Below are 14539 nucleotides of genomic sequence, written 5' to 3' on the forward strand. Positions count from 1 at the left end.
CTACCACTGTACAGTGCGAAGCTGTGGAAGGGCAAAAGCCAGACGAATCATACGACGAGAAGAAAGAAATATTGTGGAACGACCTGGCGTGCATCTAGCGATTGATTTTCATGACTTTCAGAAAAGCTCAATGAATGGAGAAAAGACATTGATGCTTATAACCGATCGATTTAGCGGTTTTATCTGGGACTTTTATATGACGTCGCACAAAAGCGTGGAGATCTTAGAAACTCTGAAATGGTTCTTTGAATATCTGAAAAAGCACCATGATGTTAGTCCGATCAAGATTGAGATGGATAATGAGATATTCTTACACCGACCTGAGGTAAAGGAGTGGCTGATTACCAAACATGTTACTATCGAGCCCTCAACGGCAAATAATCAAGGACAAAACGGTGCCGCTGAGCGCTCAGGGGGTGTCATCAAGGATAAGGCTAGGGCCATGAGAAATGGTGCAAAGTTACCTACGGATTTATGGTCAGAAATATACCGAGCCTCAATCTATCTTTACAACCGTACCCCAAAGTTCATGTACAACTGGAAAACGCCATACGATAGGTTCCATACTTACGTTGCTTTGCAAAATGGAATTTGCATACAAGATCAGAAACCTCAACTTGCTCACCTGAAGGTATATGGCTGTAAAGCATATGCCCTCACATCGGAGTATCAACTCAAGAAAAATCGACTTCAACGCTTCAATCCGCGAGCATGGGTAGGCTATCTCGTTGGATATGACTCAACAAATGTTTATAGGATTTGGAATCCTTCGACAGGGAGGATCGTGCGAGCAAGGGACGTTATTTTTAACGAGGATGAAGTCTTCAGTGGAGATATCCAAGATATTAAGGATGATCTCCTTCATGTGTCTGTTGAAGAACTGACAATCTTGCTGAACAAGATAGATATCCGAGTACAGTCAGGTGAAGTCGAAGATAATGCTAACTTTGGAGATGAGATGGAGGATTTGGTGTTTGACCGAAATAGGCACAACGATGAGCGTACGACAACAACAGGCTCGGTGACTGGTTCTGGATTTGAAGATTCAAGTCAGCTTGATTCGGACTATCCAAGCGGCCCATCTCTGACGCCAGGAGAAGGATTGTTAGAGGGGATTGATAAATATGCTTATCCTACACCTCCAGATACGCCTCCGAGCGCACTGTTGGCGGCTAGCATAACTATCGTCCATGAAAATGACCTCAACCTCCGTCAGAGCTCTGAGCACGCAGCTGGAACGTCAACTGGCGGGGTCAGGCCCAGAGGGTCGCTCGTTCAGGAAGCAACCACCAAGGAAGGTCCCAGAGGGGCTCTTGATGGTGTAGGCACGGTCAGGTCCAGAGGATCGCGTGCTGAGTTTGGGGACAGGCCCAGAGGGTCGCCCAATCTGCGTGACTCCATGGTAGGTCTCAGAGAGGCTCATGGCAGGCATATCCTTGAGGACGGACCCAGAGGGTCGCTTGAGAAGAACGGGGTAGGCTTCAGAGAGGCTCCTGTTAAAACCGTCGCCGCTGCTTTGACTACGCAACGAGGAGAGCTCAATCCTTGGAGGTTTGCTTTTCTAGCAGGCACACGACATCGTCAGTATGAGGTGAACACAGTCAAATTTGATCACGTGAGCCTCCAACGACGTCTAAGGTCAGGACGTCGACTTCAGTCAGTTCTAGTCCGCGACCTACCGCCTGCTCCCAAGAGTCACCGTGAAGTGGAAAAACATCCTTTAGGTTGGTTATTTGAGGAGGCTGAGAGAGATCACCTTAAAAGTCACGATCCATCTGGCTCTTGGACAACGGTGCCTATCGGTAAGGCAAAAGGAAAGCAGATTCTCGATTGTATGTGGGTATATGTCTATAAGCAGGACAAGAAAGGTCGTCTAGTCAAGTGCAAGGCACGACTCGTGGTAAGAGGTGATCAAGAGAAAAGAGATGATACAAGGGACACGTATGCTGCTACTCTTGCTGCGAGATCTTTTAGGACATTTATGGCTATTGCTGCGCGCTTCAATCTGGAACTCAAGCAATATGACGCTGTCAATGCCTTCGTTAATGCCATACTGGACGAAGAGATCTTTATGAGAATGGCTCCTGGATATCGTGAGTCTGGAAAAATATATCGACTAAACAAGGCTCTTTACGGATTGCGTAGATCACCACTCCTATGGCAAAAGGAACTTACCAGCACCCTCATAGAGTTGGGTTTCAAAACAGTGCCTCACGAACCGTGTTGCATGTTGAAATCTGGGATCATACTGTTCTTTTATGTAGACGATATCGTTGTCGCATATAAGAAGAGCCACCAACCAGAAGCTGACTCAGTCATGAACCAACTTCGTGCCAAATACAAAATATCCGGAGGAGGAGACCTGGAGTGGTTCCTAGGTATGAGAGTTATACGGGATCGAAGCAATAAGGTGATCTGGCTCAGTCAAGCCACCTATATCGATAAAATTGCGAAGTTAGCCGACACTCGACAAACTGACGACACACCAATGGCTCGAGAAGAATTACTCCCATACGAAGGAACGGCCACCTACAAAAGTAACCATCAATATCAACGGAAAGTTGGCTCAATCATGTATGCGGCAGTAAGCACTCGACCTGACGTGGCTTTTGCCGTCTCACGGCTTTCACGGTTCTTGTCAAATCCCGGACCAAAGCACCATCAAGCTGCTGACAAGGTTTTATGCTACCTCGAACGTCATCGTGCGTACGCCTTGAGGCTTGGAGGAGGTGAAGATTATTCAGTATCAACAGACGCCTCCTTTGCAGATAATACACTTGACCGTAAGAGCTCGCAAGCATACGTCATGACACTTTTTGGTGGAACGATAGGATGGCAAGCGAACAAGCAGGATACGGTAACAACGTCAACCACTGAAGCTGAACTGTTAGCTCTCGCTCAGGGGGTGAAAGAAGGCAAATATGTCCTTCGATTGCTTCTGGAGTTGGAGATACGTTTTAGAACACCTACTCTTCACGTTTTCTGCGATAACCAGCAAACTCTAGGATTGCTGGAGAAGGACGCTCCGCGACTGCGTACGAAGCTCCGACACGTCGATATTCATAATCACTGGGTACGACAAGAGGTGCAGAAGGGAGACATCCAAGTGCACTACATGCCCACAAAAGATATGATTGCCAACGGCCTGACCAAGGCACTCAGCAAACAGGAACACCAAAAGTTCCTCAATCAGATCGGAGTAGAGGATATCGACAGCTATCTCACTCCCCAGCAAAAGAATATGGAGAACCCGGATATCGAAGAATTACTTTCTCTCAATGACGTGCCCGACAACTTATGAAGCTATTCCAGCTTTGCAAGCAGTTGCTTTCTGCAGCTGAGGGGGTGTGTCAGATAATCCGGCTTTCAAACGAGGCAGAAAGATCGACTGTTCAATCTTACAGGTCTAAAAGGCAGATTTAGGCATATATCTGGGCACCTAGATTTCAGCCCAATATTTACCCCTCCTGATAGCTCACAAATCACCCCGCCAAAGGTGTCTATAAAGGACCCGGCTTTAAAGACTTGAAAGACAGACACAGAACTCAATACATACAATCTTGCTAGTCACTTCTTTTCTTTGATCCTAGTAAAACCCTCTTCAGGATTGGCCTGGAATAAACCGACCAATCCGACAATATCTAGCTAGCTATCCCCGTCCCCCTCGTTCTTGGGGACAAGTCACAATATTAGGAATCAAGATATCTTCATATTGTCAGGCTCATTAGGCCGCTTCGTGTTCGCGCCTTACTACCGTCTATGCTTCGTGATACGGACCGTAGTTAAACCAACACTGAGAGAGAACCTTTTCACTACTAATGAACTTTCAGTGGCGGCATCCTGTCAGGTCCGCGACCAGATTCGATTAGTCCTTCGAGACTACGTACACCAGAAAGCGAAAATGGCTGTTCTCGAATATCAGCCCTGATTTTTGTCTCTAGCATCATTTACCACGCTTTTTGGTGGATCTTGGATGAGAGACTTCGTTCACAAGCGTGTAAAGTCTTGAATTGCGTAGAAACTAGATAGTGCGGCGGGACGTTCGAGAGAAAAGTAATGCCATAGTCTTAATAAAAGGAAGGAGACCGTTATTGAAAATTTAGTAATGTAGCGGTCATTTTTTTTTATATTTGTAGAGGGCAATGAGCATTCCAGAGCGCTCAGTCACTAGAAGGCATTCGTAATACATCAATACAGAGCTTGACTCTAGCAGAAAGTCAATAGACATCTCAACAACTACTCCACAAAGCACCGTGATCCTTTGCCCCCTTAACTGCAGTAGAATGATATGATGGTGGATCTCATCCAGACTCATACATCTCAAGGCTTCAAAATGCGGATAGCGATCTCCAAATCGTTGATCTTTTTCGCCAGGATGGTTCGCCGTTCCTTAGTAGCTGGCGACTCACCAGCAATGGTTTCCAGCTGCTCCGTCTCTAGTCTTATGGCCCATTCCTGACTGAAAACAGCCAGAGGACTCGCAGGTCCTGTTAGCAGGCAGTGGCCGATAGCTTGATGGTAAACATTATCGATGAATCTTTTCCGCGCCACTTTGTAGTAAGACCAAAGAATGTCATGTATTTCCTCTTTGACGTGTTCGACATTGCTTTTAGTGGTTGTAGCTTGTCTGACAGACTCAAGATCGACAAAAGGTTGTCTGAAGTAATTACCCCCTTGGGTTGGACTTCCCTCCGAGCTTTTCCCTTCAATGATGCAGCGATCCGATTCCCACGTGAAACCTGGAGTTTTTCATTAAAATAATGATTTGAAGTATATGGTCTTTTGTCCCGCTCAGTGGACACGAGGAACATGACTTGATTCATAGCTGCTCTGTACCTGTCGAGAACTTCTTCAAGAATAGAAGACCATATCTCTTGTTGAACTCGAATGTCGGTACAAAGCATCTTCACCGTCGTGATCATGAACCGGTGAATGGCCATTATAATTTTGCTTACATATACCTGCGTCATTTTCTCCCACTTACTAGATTGCTCTTTGAATGCGCTGGAGAGTATAGCGCCACCAAAGGTGCCCAACTCTACACCACGAGACCGTAAATAAAGCCCCCCAAGCCAATCCATAATGTTGTCTTGCGGGTAGTCGAAGTCATCATCTTTGATAACAATATTTTCAAGAACGGGGTCTTCAAGATCAGGATCTTCGACCCCGGTTTGATTCGTATTTATGTCGGGCTCAGGAATGAAATCTGCTTCCTCGCTGTCATTGTCATTTCTCTCTCCACCGCTTTGAAACTGGGTTTCAAAGTAACGGAGCTGCGCCTTGTCCTCAAAGTCCGAGTTAAACTGCTAGGTAAGGTTGATGACATGCATAATAAGTCTGAGTTCATTGGTGCTCTCAAATGTGCTGTGGCTATGGTAGTGAGCATTCAAGGCTGCCTGAACCAGTTCTTGAAACTGACGACCCAAAGCGCTCAAAAATAGACGTTGTTCTTGCTCGGTCTGACATGCTGGCCCGAGATGATTCAATTCGCTCCGACAATCAGTCAACTGCCTTTGAACGTCCTTCCGTAGTCCCGGGAATTCCCTGCGGGTGATTTGGCCTAGGAGCTCACTCAATCTTGATTTCAAGGCCTGCACACCGAGTCGATCTTTCGGCAAATCACTCCAAGGTTTTTCCCGGAACAACTGTTCTACAGCAATCTGGTCGAACTTATCGTCATCGTCCGCGCCGCGATTTCGAACGACATAATATCCAAGCGCGAGCGGTTTCTTCTTTCCCAACACCACATTGCACACTGCAGCGCGTGCGCTGACTTCGGTAACAAGATCCGGCTTCGTCAAAACTCCCAGAGTCCGCTCGCTTGCTTTATCATAATCCTCAGCCAGTGTCAAAATTTCCTGCGTAGCGGGGTCCACATTGCTGGGGAGAACGGCGAGGATGATGGTTCGATTATCTTTGATATATTTCTTCACCATGTTTTGAACAAGGATGATGTCATAGTTTGTAGTGACTCCTTCAGTTGGATTACGAAATATTCCTGGTACGTCTATGAGGGTCAGATAGTCTTCATCAGGACCACATATTTCGACTTTCAAGACATCTTCGCTGAAAACATTGCTATCGCTCGAAGCAGGATCCATCCGGATCCCCATCCGATTGTTGACCTGTCGCAGGGTCAATGCTTGTTTATCACAGTAATCTGTATTAGGAAACAGACCTCCTTAAGAATTCTAGGAAATTGATCACGGAACTTTTCCGGAGATAACAAGCCTGGATTATACTCTTCTAAACGCTTTCTATGTTCATCAGATGCGCAAGGTCCTGGGATGATGGTGATGTCAACTCGGGACACTAAGTCTCAGCGGGACGTGATTTGTGTCGCGTAGCGGGTGCAGAGCTCCAGATTGCGAGGAAATGGAATGTTTGTGAGGCTCTCCAAAAGAGATGATTTGCCGGAACTTTGGTGGGGACTATGTAGTTCTTTTCACTGACCTGTCAATTTGTTTCTAATCAGAGATAAGATGTACTGCCCTTTCTTAAGAAATAAACAGCAGCCCCGCCTAGTGTCTAATAGGAGAGTAATCTGGCCAGCTTAAATACTTAACTTTCTCTCCGAAGGACTACAATACTCACATCCAGAACCACAACGTGACCAAGCACAATGTCAGAAAACAAAGTCGCTGTGATTGGAAGTCAAGATGCACAAATGGAGACTGACTTAGGCGCTAGTATAAAGGGGTAAGTCTTATTAGAGATCTTGCATTGAAGCAGCTAGGATATTGAATGAAAATTCGACGGGGTTGCTAGACCAGAGAGATCGTTCATCCTATTATCGCGCATACCTACCTCCCCGGGTGGGGGGGTTGTTGGTCTCGAGAGAAGAGCGCCAAAGGCCATTTCCGATAGGCAAGCGTGATGCCTGAAGATGATGGGATTTAGTAGTACAGTATACAAAATTGCGCAAGTGAAACAACATATGAATGCACAATTAGAATGATATAGTTCATTGGAAAAGTAGTGCATATGTCATGGACCTGGCCTCGAAATACGTTAGACTTTGTCAAACCTTACACCCGTATTAGTTTTGATGGCTGTAATAAGCTTTGGAAGGGCTAAAATGAAGAAAATCACTTAGATTTTACGTTTCGGTACAAAAATACCTCATAGCCTAGCTCTGCAATGTCTGTAAAATATGTTGATATCTTCTTGCAGCAGCATCATAAAGAGTGTTGCCATTGCTATATAAGCCACCCTGCAGGATATGAAAATCACAGGTGTTAAGAGTAGTAACGACATGCATAGAGATAAGAAACATGTTGCATGGACAAACAGCAAACAAGTATAGTCTCCCTAGAGGCATGAGGAAAAATAATGAAATCTTGGGAGGACCCAGGTTATTATGTTGACTTGACTGATGGATTTCGCAGGTATAGCTGCAATTTCAATGGTCACTGTGGGTTAGGTTATACCGCAATTAACCCAATTCAACGAAATCTAAGTCATACTAAAGCCGCGACTAGGGGGGAGTCATTAACTATCCACCAAGGTTGTTAAAGAAGAGGCCAAGCCCATAAAAAGTAGCTCAGCAGTTATGTTTGCCAGTATTGTACATGAAGATCAGTAGTTGAGTTACCTAGCGGGCTGAGACAATCGATGTTGATGCAGACTTCTTTTCACAGGGAACTAATGCATGTAACTACGCCGCATGGGCACGGACCACATCGATACCAACGCCAAGACTGATCTCTCCGGCGGGATTTTCAGGGCCTTGCCGTTGGCGCTAGTTTTTTATTAAAGTTTATAGGTTGATTAGTTGTTGAAATGTGAAGCCTTTATTGGATAGTCAGTTGTAGTAGTATTGGCTAGCCTGTCCCTTTAACATAGTGGAGAATGTATTTACAAATTAATCACGTCTCAAACCAATCTTTGCGTAACAGTCGTAGAAGACTTATAGCTTAGTACTAAGGATATCATATTTCTCCCCTCCATACTTCTTATCATCATTGCTGTAGATCTTCATAAGGTCTATAAGTAACTTAGGGTTACCCTCAGCAGCGCCATCAGCTGTGTAACAACCAACATGCCTGATAAACCTCCTAGGGGTTAGGGTTAGAACAGAGAGTGGCAAAAGTGTGGATACTTCAGCTGGTCATGGTCAAGGTTCAGCTGGCTAGGGTCAATGTTCAGCTGGCTATGGTCAATAACGCATTGCTGTAAAGCAATATGAATGTCTCTTATATAGACTGCACACTACAAAGGCAGAAGAAATAGATTTCAGTACGTTGACATTCCATACCCTACCTTGTGTGCTTAGCCTTCTGCGATCCCTCTCGAACGTAACCATACATACCCTACGTAACGTTGTTACAAGCTGGTATAGGGATTCATTCGTATGGTAGTTGAGGTAGTACTAGTGGAGAAGGGAATGCAGGAGAAAGGTAAGTAGTGGTCAGATATAGATGTTAAATCTAGCGTTGAATAGGTTGTTCTAGAAGGGATAGCTGAGTTATCTACCACTGGGGTTAAGTTTAGCCTTGTGGTTACTGGACATATTGGCTTTGAAAAGTTAAAGTGACAGCCATAGGGGTACAAGTTTAAGTATAATTGGTCTGCTGTGGAGCTGGTTGAGTATCCTTAGAAGGAATATTAGGGAGTTTTATTATAGAGGAAGTGTTTAAGATAGGCACAGTGTTTGTCTTGGATTGAATCTTGGCTCATAGATCCTCCCACTTCTTAATTACTTTAGCTTTGTTTTCCAAGGCTTCTTCTGTCCAATCTGCCTGAGTTTCTTTGTGAAGGCACTCATATAGTACGTGTGCGTATAATAGAGCTCCTGCAGATGGCTTAACCCATACACCATGATGTACCAGGTAGTCGCGCAGGCCTCTGACAGCTAGCCGGGTCGCTACCTTAAAGAGATCAAGTGTAAATCCTTCAAAATCCTCCTGAAAGGTATTCCATAGATCTTCTCCTTCGCAGTCATGGAGATCATAACACTCCTGCAACCAGGCAATATATGTTGATGATCTTGGGCACATGTTGTTCCTCATCTTTTAGGTTAAGGGAGAGACCCCAGAAGTCTAGATCTACCGCATATTCAAGATTATCTAGGATTGGAATCATCTTTAATGTGTCGTACGCAGGTTTCGCACATGTTTTGAAGGTATTGAAATTGTCGGTAGTTATGTTTAGTGAAGTGTCAGTGATAGGTAGGTTTGTTCAGCCCCCTCAAGTTATCAGTCACTCTCTGGGCTAATTCATCAAAGTTCTTCGCGCAGATAGTGATTTTGGTCGGCATCTCTTGATAGGCTCAATAAAGAGGTCGAGCTTAACATTGTATAATAGTTGAGAGTTGGTTTGCGCAGAGATTTTGGGATAATCGGTGGTTAAAGAATACTCTCCGCACTTAATTCGTAATCAAGTCAACAAAAGATGGCTTTAAGGGCGTGATAGACGCAGGTCAGAAGTATTGTAATCTTAGCCTCTAACCTTTGAATATCTTCTAGTTTCCTAATTCGTGCTGCTGCAACAAAAGAGGGACCATTGATACTCTTTAGCATAGAGCCTCAAGGTAAGTCACGCTTAATTTATGCCTTACGTAACAAAATAAATAGCTTATCCTTGAATATCTATCTCTTCTGAAGAAACCTAGCTAATCTATGGTATTAACCACTGAGCAGTGTTGGTATTATAGGAGTGTGCACACAGGTAAGGTGTAGGTTCGAGGTTGTTGTATTTAGTTGTGTCTATTAAGTCTCCAAAGGAGCTCAGCTACCTATGTGTAGGTAAACAAAGCCAAGCTAACCAAGCTAGACTAACTACAGCTGTCACCTCTAACTCACTTCCTTTTATCCCCCTTTTATCTCCTCCCATATTGAATACTTCGGGAATATGCTATTCCTACAATTACCATCCTGGGAAAAAAAATCGAGAGAAGATTCAGTTCGAAGTGGACGACATGTGGCGCATTTTTATGGCAGCCACATCCGATCTGGCATCTCGTAATACGATCTGTGTGTTCGATGCTCTCGATGAGTGCCGCGATCAAGACCAGAAAGAGCTGATTGAGAGACTTCGTGGATTCCATGATCGACACCTGGATAGACAAGGAAATTGGTTGAAATTTCTCGTGACAAGTAGACCGTATGATAATATTCAAGATTACTTTCGGCCAGTGACTGAAAGCTTTCCGCAGATCCATCTTCGCGGTGAAGAAGAGAATGATCAAATTCACGAAGAGATCAATCTGGTAGTAAAGGCCAAATTGGCTGAGCTGGGTAAGGACCTAGGCCTGCGTGCTGACACGCAAGAGCGGCTTGAAAGGGAGCTCTGCGAAATGAAGCATCGCACATACCTTTGGTTGTATTTAGCAATCGATGATATCAAAAGAACATTGAAAAATAGTCTTCGGCCAGACCGGGAAACCATTCCACCGCTTCCGAAGAATGTCCCCAAAGCATATGAGAGAATCCTCAATCGAGTTCCTTCCGACCAAAAAGCTAAGATAGAAACCATTCTGCGAATCATTGTTGGTGCGCGACGTCCACTGACTGTTCAGGAGATGGCCATGGCTTTGGGAGTGGCGACGACTCCGGGTGCAGAAACAGCAACGGAGGCCGGCCTGAGCCCTAACGGATTAGACAAAAAGATAAGGCAACTCTGTGGGCTGTTTGTTTTCATCAAGGAATCCAAAATCTATCTCATTCATCAGACTGCAAGAGAGTTCCTTGTTAGCAGACATGATTGATCTGCCAGCACCCATTGGCATCTTGAGAAGCGCCAAACAGAGATACAAATGACTGAAATATGTGTCAAATATCTTCTTATGAACGAGCTGGTCATTGATGATGAAAGGCCTGTAGGAAGCTTATTAAATTATTCTGCCGAACATTGGGTAGATCATTTTCGAGATGTACTCTCCCCGAAAAGCGGACTATTGGACTTGGTTTGGAAGCTTTATGAGACTGGGACCGACCGATTTCGCGTTTGATTTCCTAAATTTTGGCAGGCGGAAATGCCGTATTATAAAGACCCGAAGATGAATGCACTGCACTTAGCTGCTTTCAATGGCCATGAGGAGATCTTGTTACGGGTTGCTTTGAATAAGAAAGAGGCAATTGACCAAACCGATAACTCAGCAACAAGTGCACTACAATGGGCGTGTCTTCGTGGGCATTCTCGGATTGTGGAGCGACTGATAAAGAAGGGAGCCAATATCAATGCTCAGGGTGGATATTATAGTAATGCTGTACAGGCTGCTTCTACAAAAGGACATCTGAAGATTGTACAACATTTGCTTGAAAACGGAGCTGATATTAATGCTCAAGGTGGAGCCTATGGCAATTCTTTGCAGGCTGCCTGCGCAGGAGGACATATTCAGATTGTACAGCATTTGTTCGAAAACGGAGCTGATATCAATGCTCAAGGTGGAATTTATGGCTATGCACTCTATGCCGCATCTGCAAAAGGGTACCTTAAGATTGTACAGCAACTGCTAGACAAGGGTGCTAATATCAATTCTGAGGATAGATATTATAGACATGCCCTTCATTCAGCATCTGTGGGGGAGTACCTGGAGATTGTACAGCTACTGATGGGTAAGGGGCCATAATCAATATGTGATGTCTCCGACCATGCAGTATCAGTATACTATTGAAAGAGGATACTGACTTGAAGCACCATGAATAATATTTGACAATTCCATATTTTCATATAGTAGCCAAAGAAACAGACCGTTCGTGGCTGTCAGCATCTTACAGACCTGTGAATATGATATTACCTGCAGAATAGATTCTTTGAGCAAGCTGCGTGCGCGTGTAAGATTCTCCACGGATGGAAATGCGCCAGAACCTATTCCAAATTGCGTACTGCGACCCGCTTGCAACAATATTATTACCGATATCTTGAGGCGAAAATTGACGCCGGTGTAGATCGAAAAAATTCCGGAAGCCTGTAAATCGCTTTCATTGCCCCTTCCGCCCTAACAGCCGTCAGTCACTAGCATTCCGTAGAGAAGTAAGCCAGTCCTACATGCATGTAAAGCCACCAGCGCACTTGGAGAGAGCTAGTGCTTTGGATAAATTTGTGGCAAGATAGAGGTCCGGTGCACTCTCTCGAAATATGCCTATTGCTGATAGATGTTTCATGAGCTGACCTCTGGTAAAAATTGATTAAAAATTAGAATAGCAGATTCAATGCGGAAATGAAGACAGACTGGTTAGAATTGGATCCATCTCAGTGACCCGAGCAAGATATTCAACTGGTATGGACTTGTTCAGGGCCTGGCTCATGTAGAAGAAAATCCCACAGTCGATAGCAGCAAGGATCGCACCATATAGAGTTAGCTAGATTATTAGCCAAGGAATATCATCAAAGACAGGGCAAATCTCACCTCTGCCCAACACAGTCTAATCATAGTCTCCCGTGGAGTCTCTAGAGCCTGCACGAGAAGGCGAGCGATTCGCAGCAGATGCAAGCGATGATGCTCGTTTATTGGCAGGTCTAGATATGGAAGCATGTCCATGATTAGATGTGGCACGGCAGCTATATCACTGGCCTAGATCGCAACTGCATCCAGTGAGGAAGGAAATTCGTCAAGCTTCAAGGCCATCGTTTGAAGACATGCACTGGTTTGAGAAATTAGATCTTTGGGAAATGTCCCTGAGCCAGCCTTTCATACAGGGCACTCGTGCTAGTGTTTAGTGCCTATTTGCTGCTCTGGTTCCGGTTTGGGATCAAACTATTTCTGAAATGATTCAAAGAATATAGTCGGTAGACTGGTCACGAACCATAGGCGGTCCATATTTGATCAGGAAAAGAGGCGTGCTCAGTGGGTGATATTGGAAGACGGATCAAATATAAGATAGGGCAGCACCATGACTTTTGTTCTGATTACCAACACCTATGATGGCTTAAAACAGAGGCCCAACTATCCTTATTGCGATGTGGACCACCACGTCAATTGCAACGATCTTCGTCGCTGCAAGGTTGTTTACAAGAATCAGAATCTTAAGGAAGTTGGCCTTGATGACTACTTGATCGCATCTTCCATGGTAAGGATCACACTTTTTGTTATTAGGATCTAAATTAATACCATTAGGTAATTGGACTTCTATTTGTTAGCCTGGCAACAGCCACCGTCACAGCTGGTGATAGCAAGCATGTTTCTGCGCTGTTATGTCACAGTTTTGAAAGAGTAGTAATATTAAACACTACAGCATATGCTCCTAGTATCATATCCTTTGTTCTGCCCAAGTTAGGGGTTATAGCCCTTTTGTGTCGAATTTTCAACCCGACTTGGCGCTAGAGAATTTTTCTGTGGGCTTTCATTGAGGGCAGCAGCCTAGTCATTTGTAGATACATTATCATTCTTTATATGCAATACCGTCCAATGAGAGCCATGTGGACACCTAGCCTAGGAAAGTGCTGGAGTCCAGGTATTGTGGTTGACTATTCCATCTTCGCAGGGAGTATTTTAACGCTAGCCTACTTACCCCTTTAGATGCTGACTGTGGCTAGCGCTCTCGGCTTTTCTGGACATCTTCCTTGCAATCTATCCTGGAGTGATATTGTGGAATCTCCAGATGGCAACCAGGAGAAAAGCCCTACTCCTCATTACTTTCGCTTTAGGATCCTGGTAAGTGTCATAGATATTATCTAAATATATTCTAATCAGTGTAAGCGCTGCTATTGTGGCTATCGTTAAATGTACTTATATTCCAGGACTAGCAAATGAATCCAACCCGACCTGTGAATAGCATCAACACTGATTATAACTCACATGACTAACCATAGAATACAGATAGTACATTAGAATTTGTTATTTGGACTAAGTACTATATACCTGCTTTGGGCGTGCCGTCGCTGACCTAGCTACGCTGTGTAAAGTATGATCCATGTTGTCGACAGAGAACTACCCGCCATTCAGGTAATACGCGAAGATAGGAAGGAAAAGAGTGAGATTCCTCCACCATTTTTATAGATATTAAGTTGAAATAAGAGGAAGTTATATTTAAGTGTGTAGAAAATGTGGTTATATAAGAAGATTTACAAATAAAGAAGTTAACTGCGTACGAGAAAAAAGTAATTATTGACTATTCTACCCCTGAATTGCTGACTGCGCTAAACCTATTTTGCCTAGCTCCCGAAATTTTTGTTAGCGATAACCCTGAGCTGATCAACAGCCCAATGCAAACTATAGGCGATCCACGCTGTGACGGCGTACTGCAGCGTGGAGGAGTGGAGGTCTCACCTCCATGTTCGGCAAATCAGATTCGTATTGCCGCGTTCGAGAAGGGACATATGAAGATGAGAGCTCGTCGTTCAACAGACTGACAGTTACATAGTTCTATATGTCCAGCCTATCGGATATCAATCCCACTGCTGGCTGACGCGGTGCGCGACACGGGAATTATCAACGTAACGACACGGTTCTCCCACATACCGATACGCATATGGCTGCAAGGAGATAGAGATGGTAGAGCGGCGTTGGAACCGACAGTAGGTGGAGGTGCGGCTAGTGGACATTCGGAGGAAATCGCTGAACACTAGACGCAACAGCATAATGAACAGTCCAATG

At 44.6% G+C, this 14539-nt stretch overlaps 4 protein-coding genes across 4 annotated transcripts in view, besides 3 other annotated features; 3 read left to right on the forward strand and 1 right to left on the reverse strand.

The window, feature by feature from the left end:
* Positions 1 to 1084: part of a mobile genetic element that runs on past the window's edge.
* The window catches only part of TSTA_111600 (uncharacterized protein), a gene marked incomplete at both ends in the record, with an annotated part of 6189 nt that extends 2888 nt beyond the window's left edge, over positions 1 to 3301 (forward strand). Inside the window, one exon of the mRNA XM_002481271.1 lies at positions 1 to 3301. Within this exon, the coding sequence (XP_002481316.1) occupies positions 1 to 3301 (3301 nt within the window).
* Positions 17 to 571: a mobile genetic element.
* Positions 1688 to 3211: a mobile genetic element.
* Positions 3302 to 4320: 1019 nt separating the features above from the next.
* TSTA_111610 (dynamin, putative) lies at positions 4321 to 6858 on the reverse strand (the record flags this gene model as incomplete). The annotated part of the gene is made up of 6 exons (XM_002481272.1): positions 4321 to 4477; positions 4525 to 5303; positions 5325 to 6125; positions 6179 to 6282; positions 6489 to 6528; positions 6808 to 6858. 6 exons carry the CDS (start codon positions 6856 to 6858, stop codon positions 4321 to 4323), a joined length of 1932 nt encoding a protein of 643 aa, XP_002481317.1.
* Positions 6859 to 9393: 2535 nt separating this feature from the next.
* TSTA_111620 (uncharacterized protein) lies at positions 9394 to 10708 on the forward strand (the record flags this gene model as incomplete). Its single annotated transcript, XM_002481273.1, has 4 exons — positions 9394 to 9407; positions 9468 to 9532; positions 9656 to 9669; positions 9899 to 10708. 4 exons carry the CDS (start codon positions 9394 to 9396, stop codon positions 10706 to 10708), a joined length of 903 nt encoding a protein of 300 aa, XP_002481318.1.
* Positions 10709 to 10756: 48 nt separating this feature from the next.
* Positions 10757 to 11572, forward strand: TSTA_111630 (ankyrin repeat-containing protein, putative; the record flags this gene model as incomplete). Its single annotated transcript, XM_002481274.1, has 2 exons — positions 10757 to 10906; positions 10970 to 11572. The coding sequence occupies 2 exons, from the start codon at positions 10757 to 10759 to the stop codon at positions 11570 to 11572; spliced, it is 753 nt and encodes a 250-aa protein (XP_002481319.1).
* Between the last annotated feature and the right edge of the window lie 2967 nt (positions 11573 to 14539).

The sequence above is a fragment of the Talaromyces stipitatus genome, genomic scaffold (genome assembly GCF_000003125.1).
Source record: "Talaromyces stipitatus ATCC 10500 scf_1105507295555 genomic scaffold, whole genome shotgun sequence".
Lineage (NCBI taxonomy): Eukaryota > Fungi > Ascomycota > Eurotiomycetes > Eurotiales > Trichocomaceae > Talaromyces > Talaromyces stipitatus.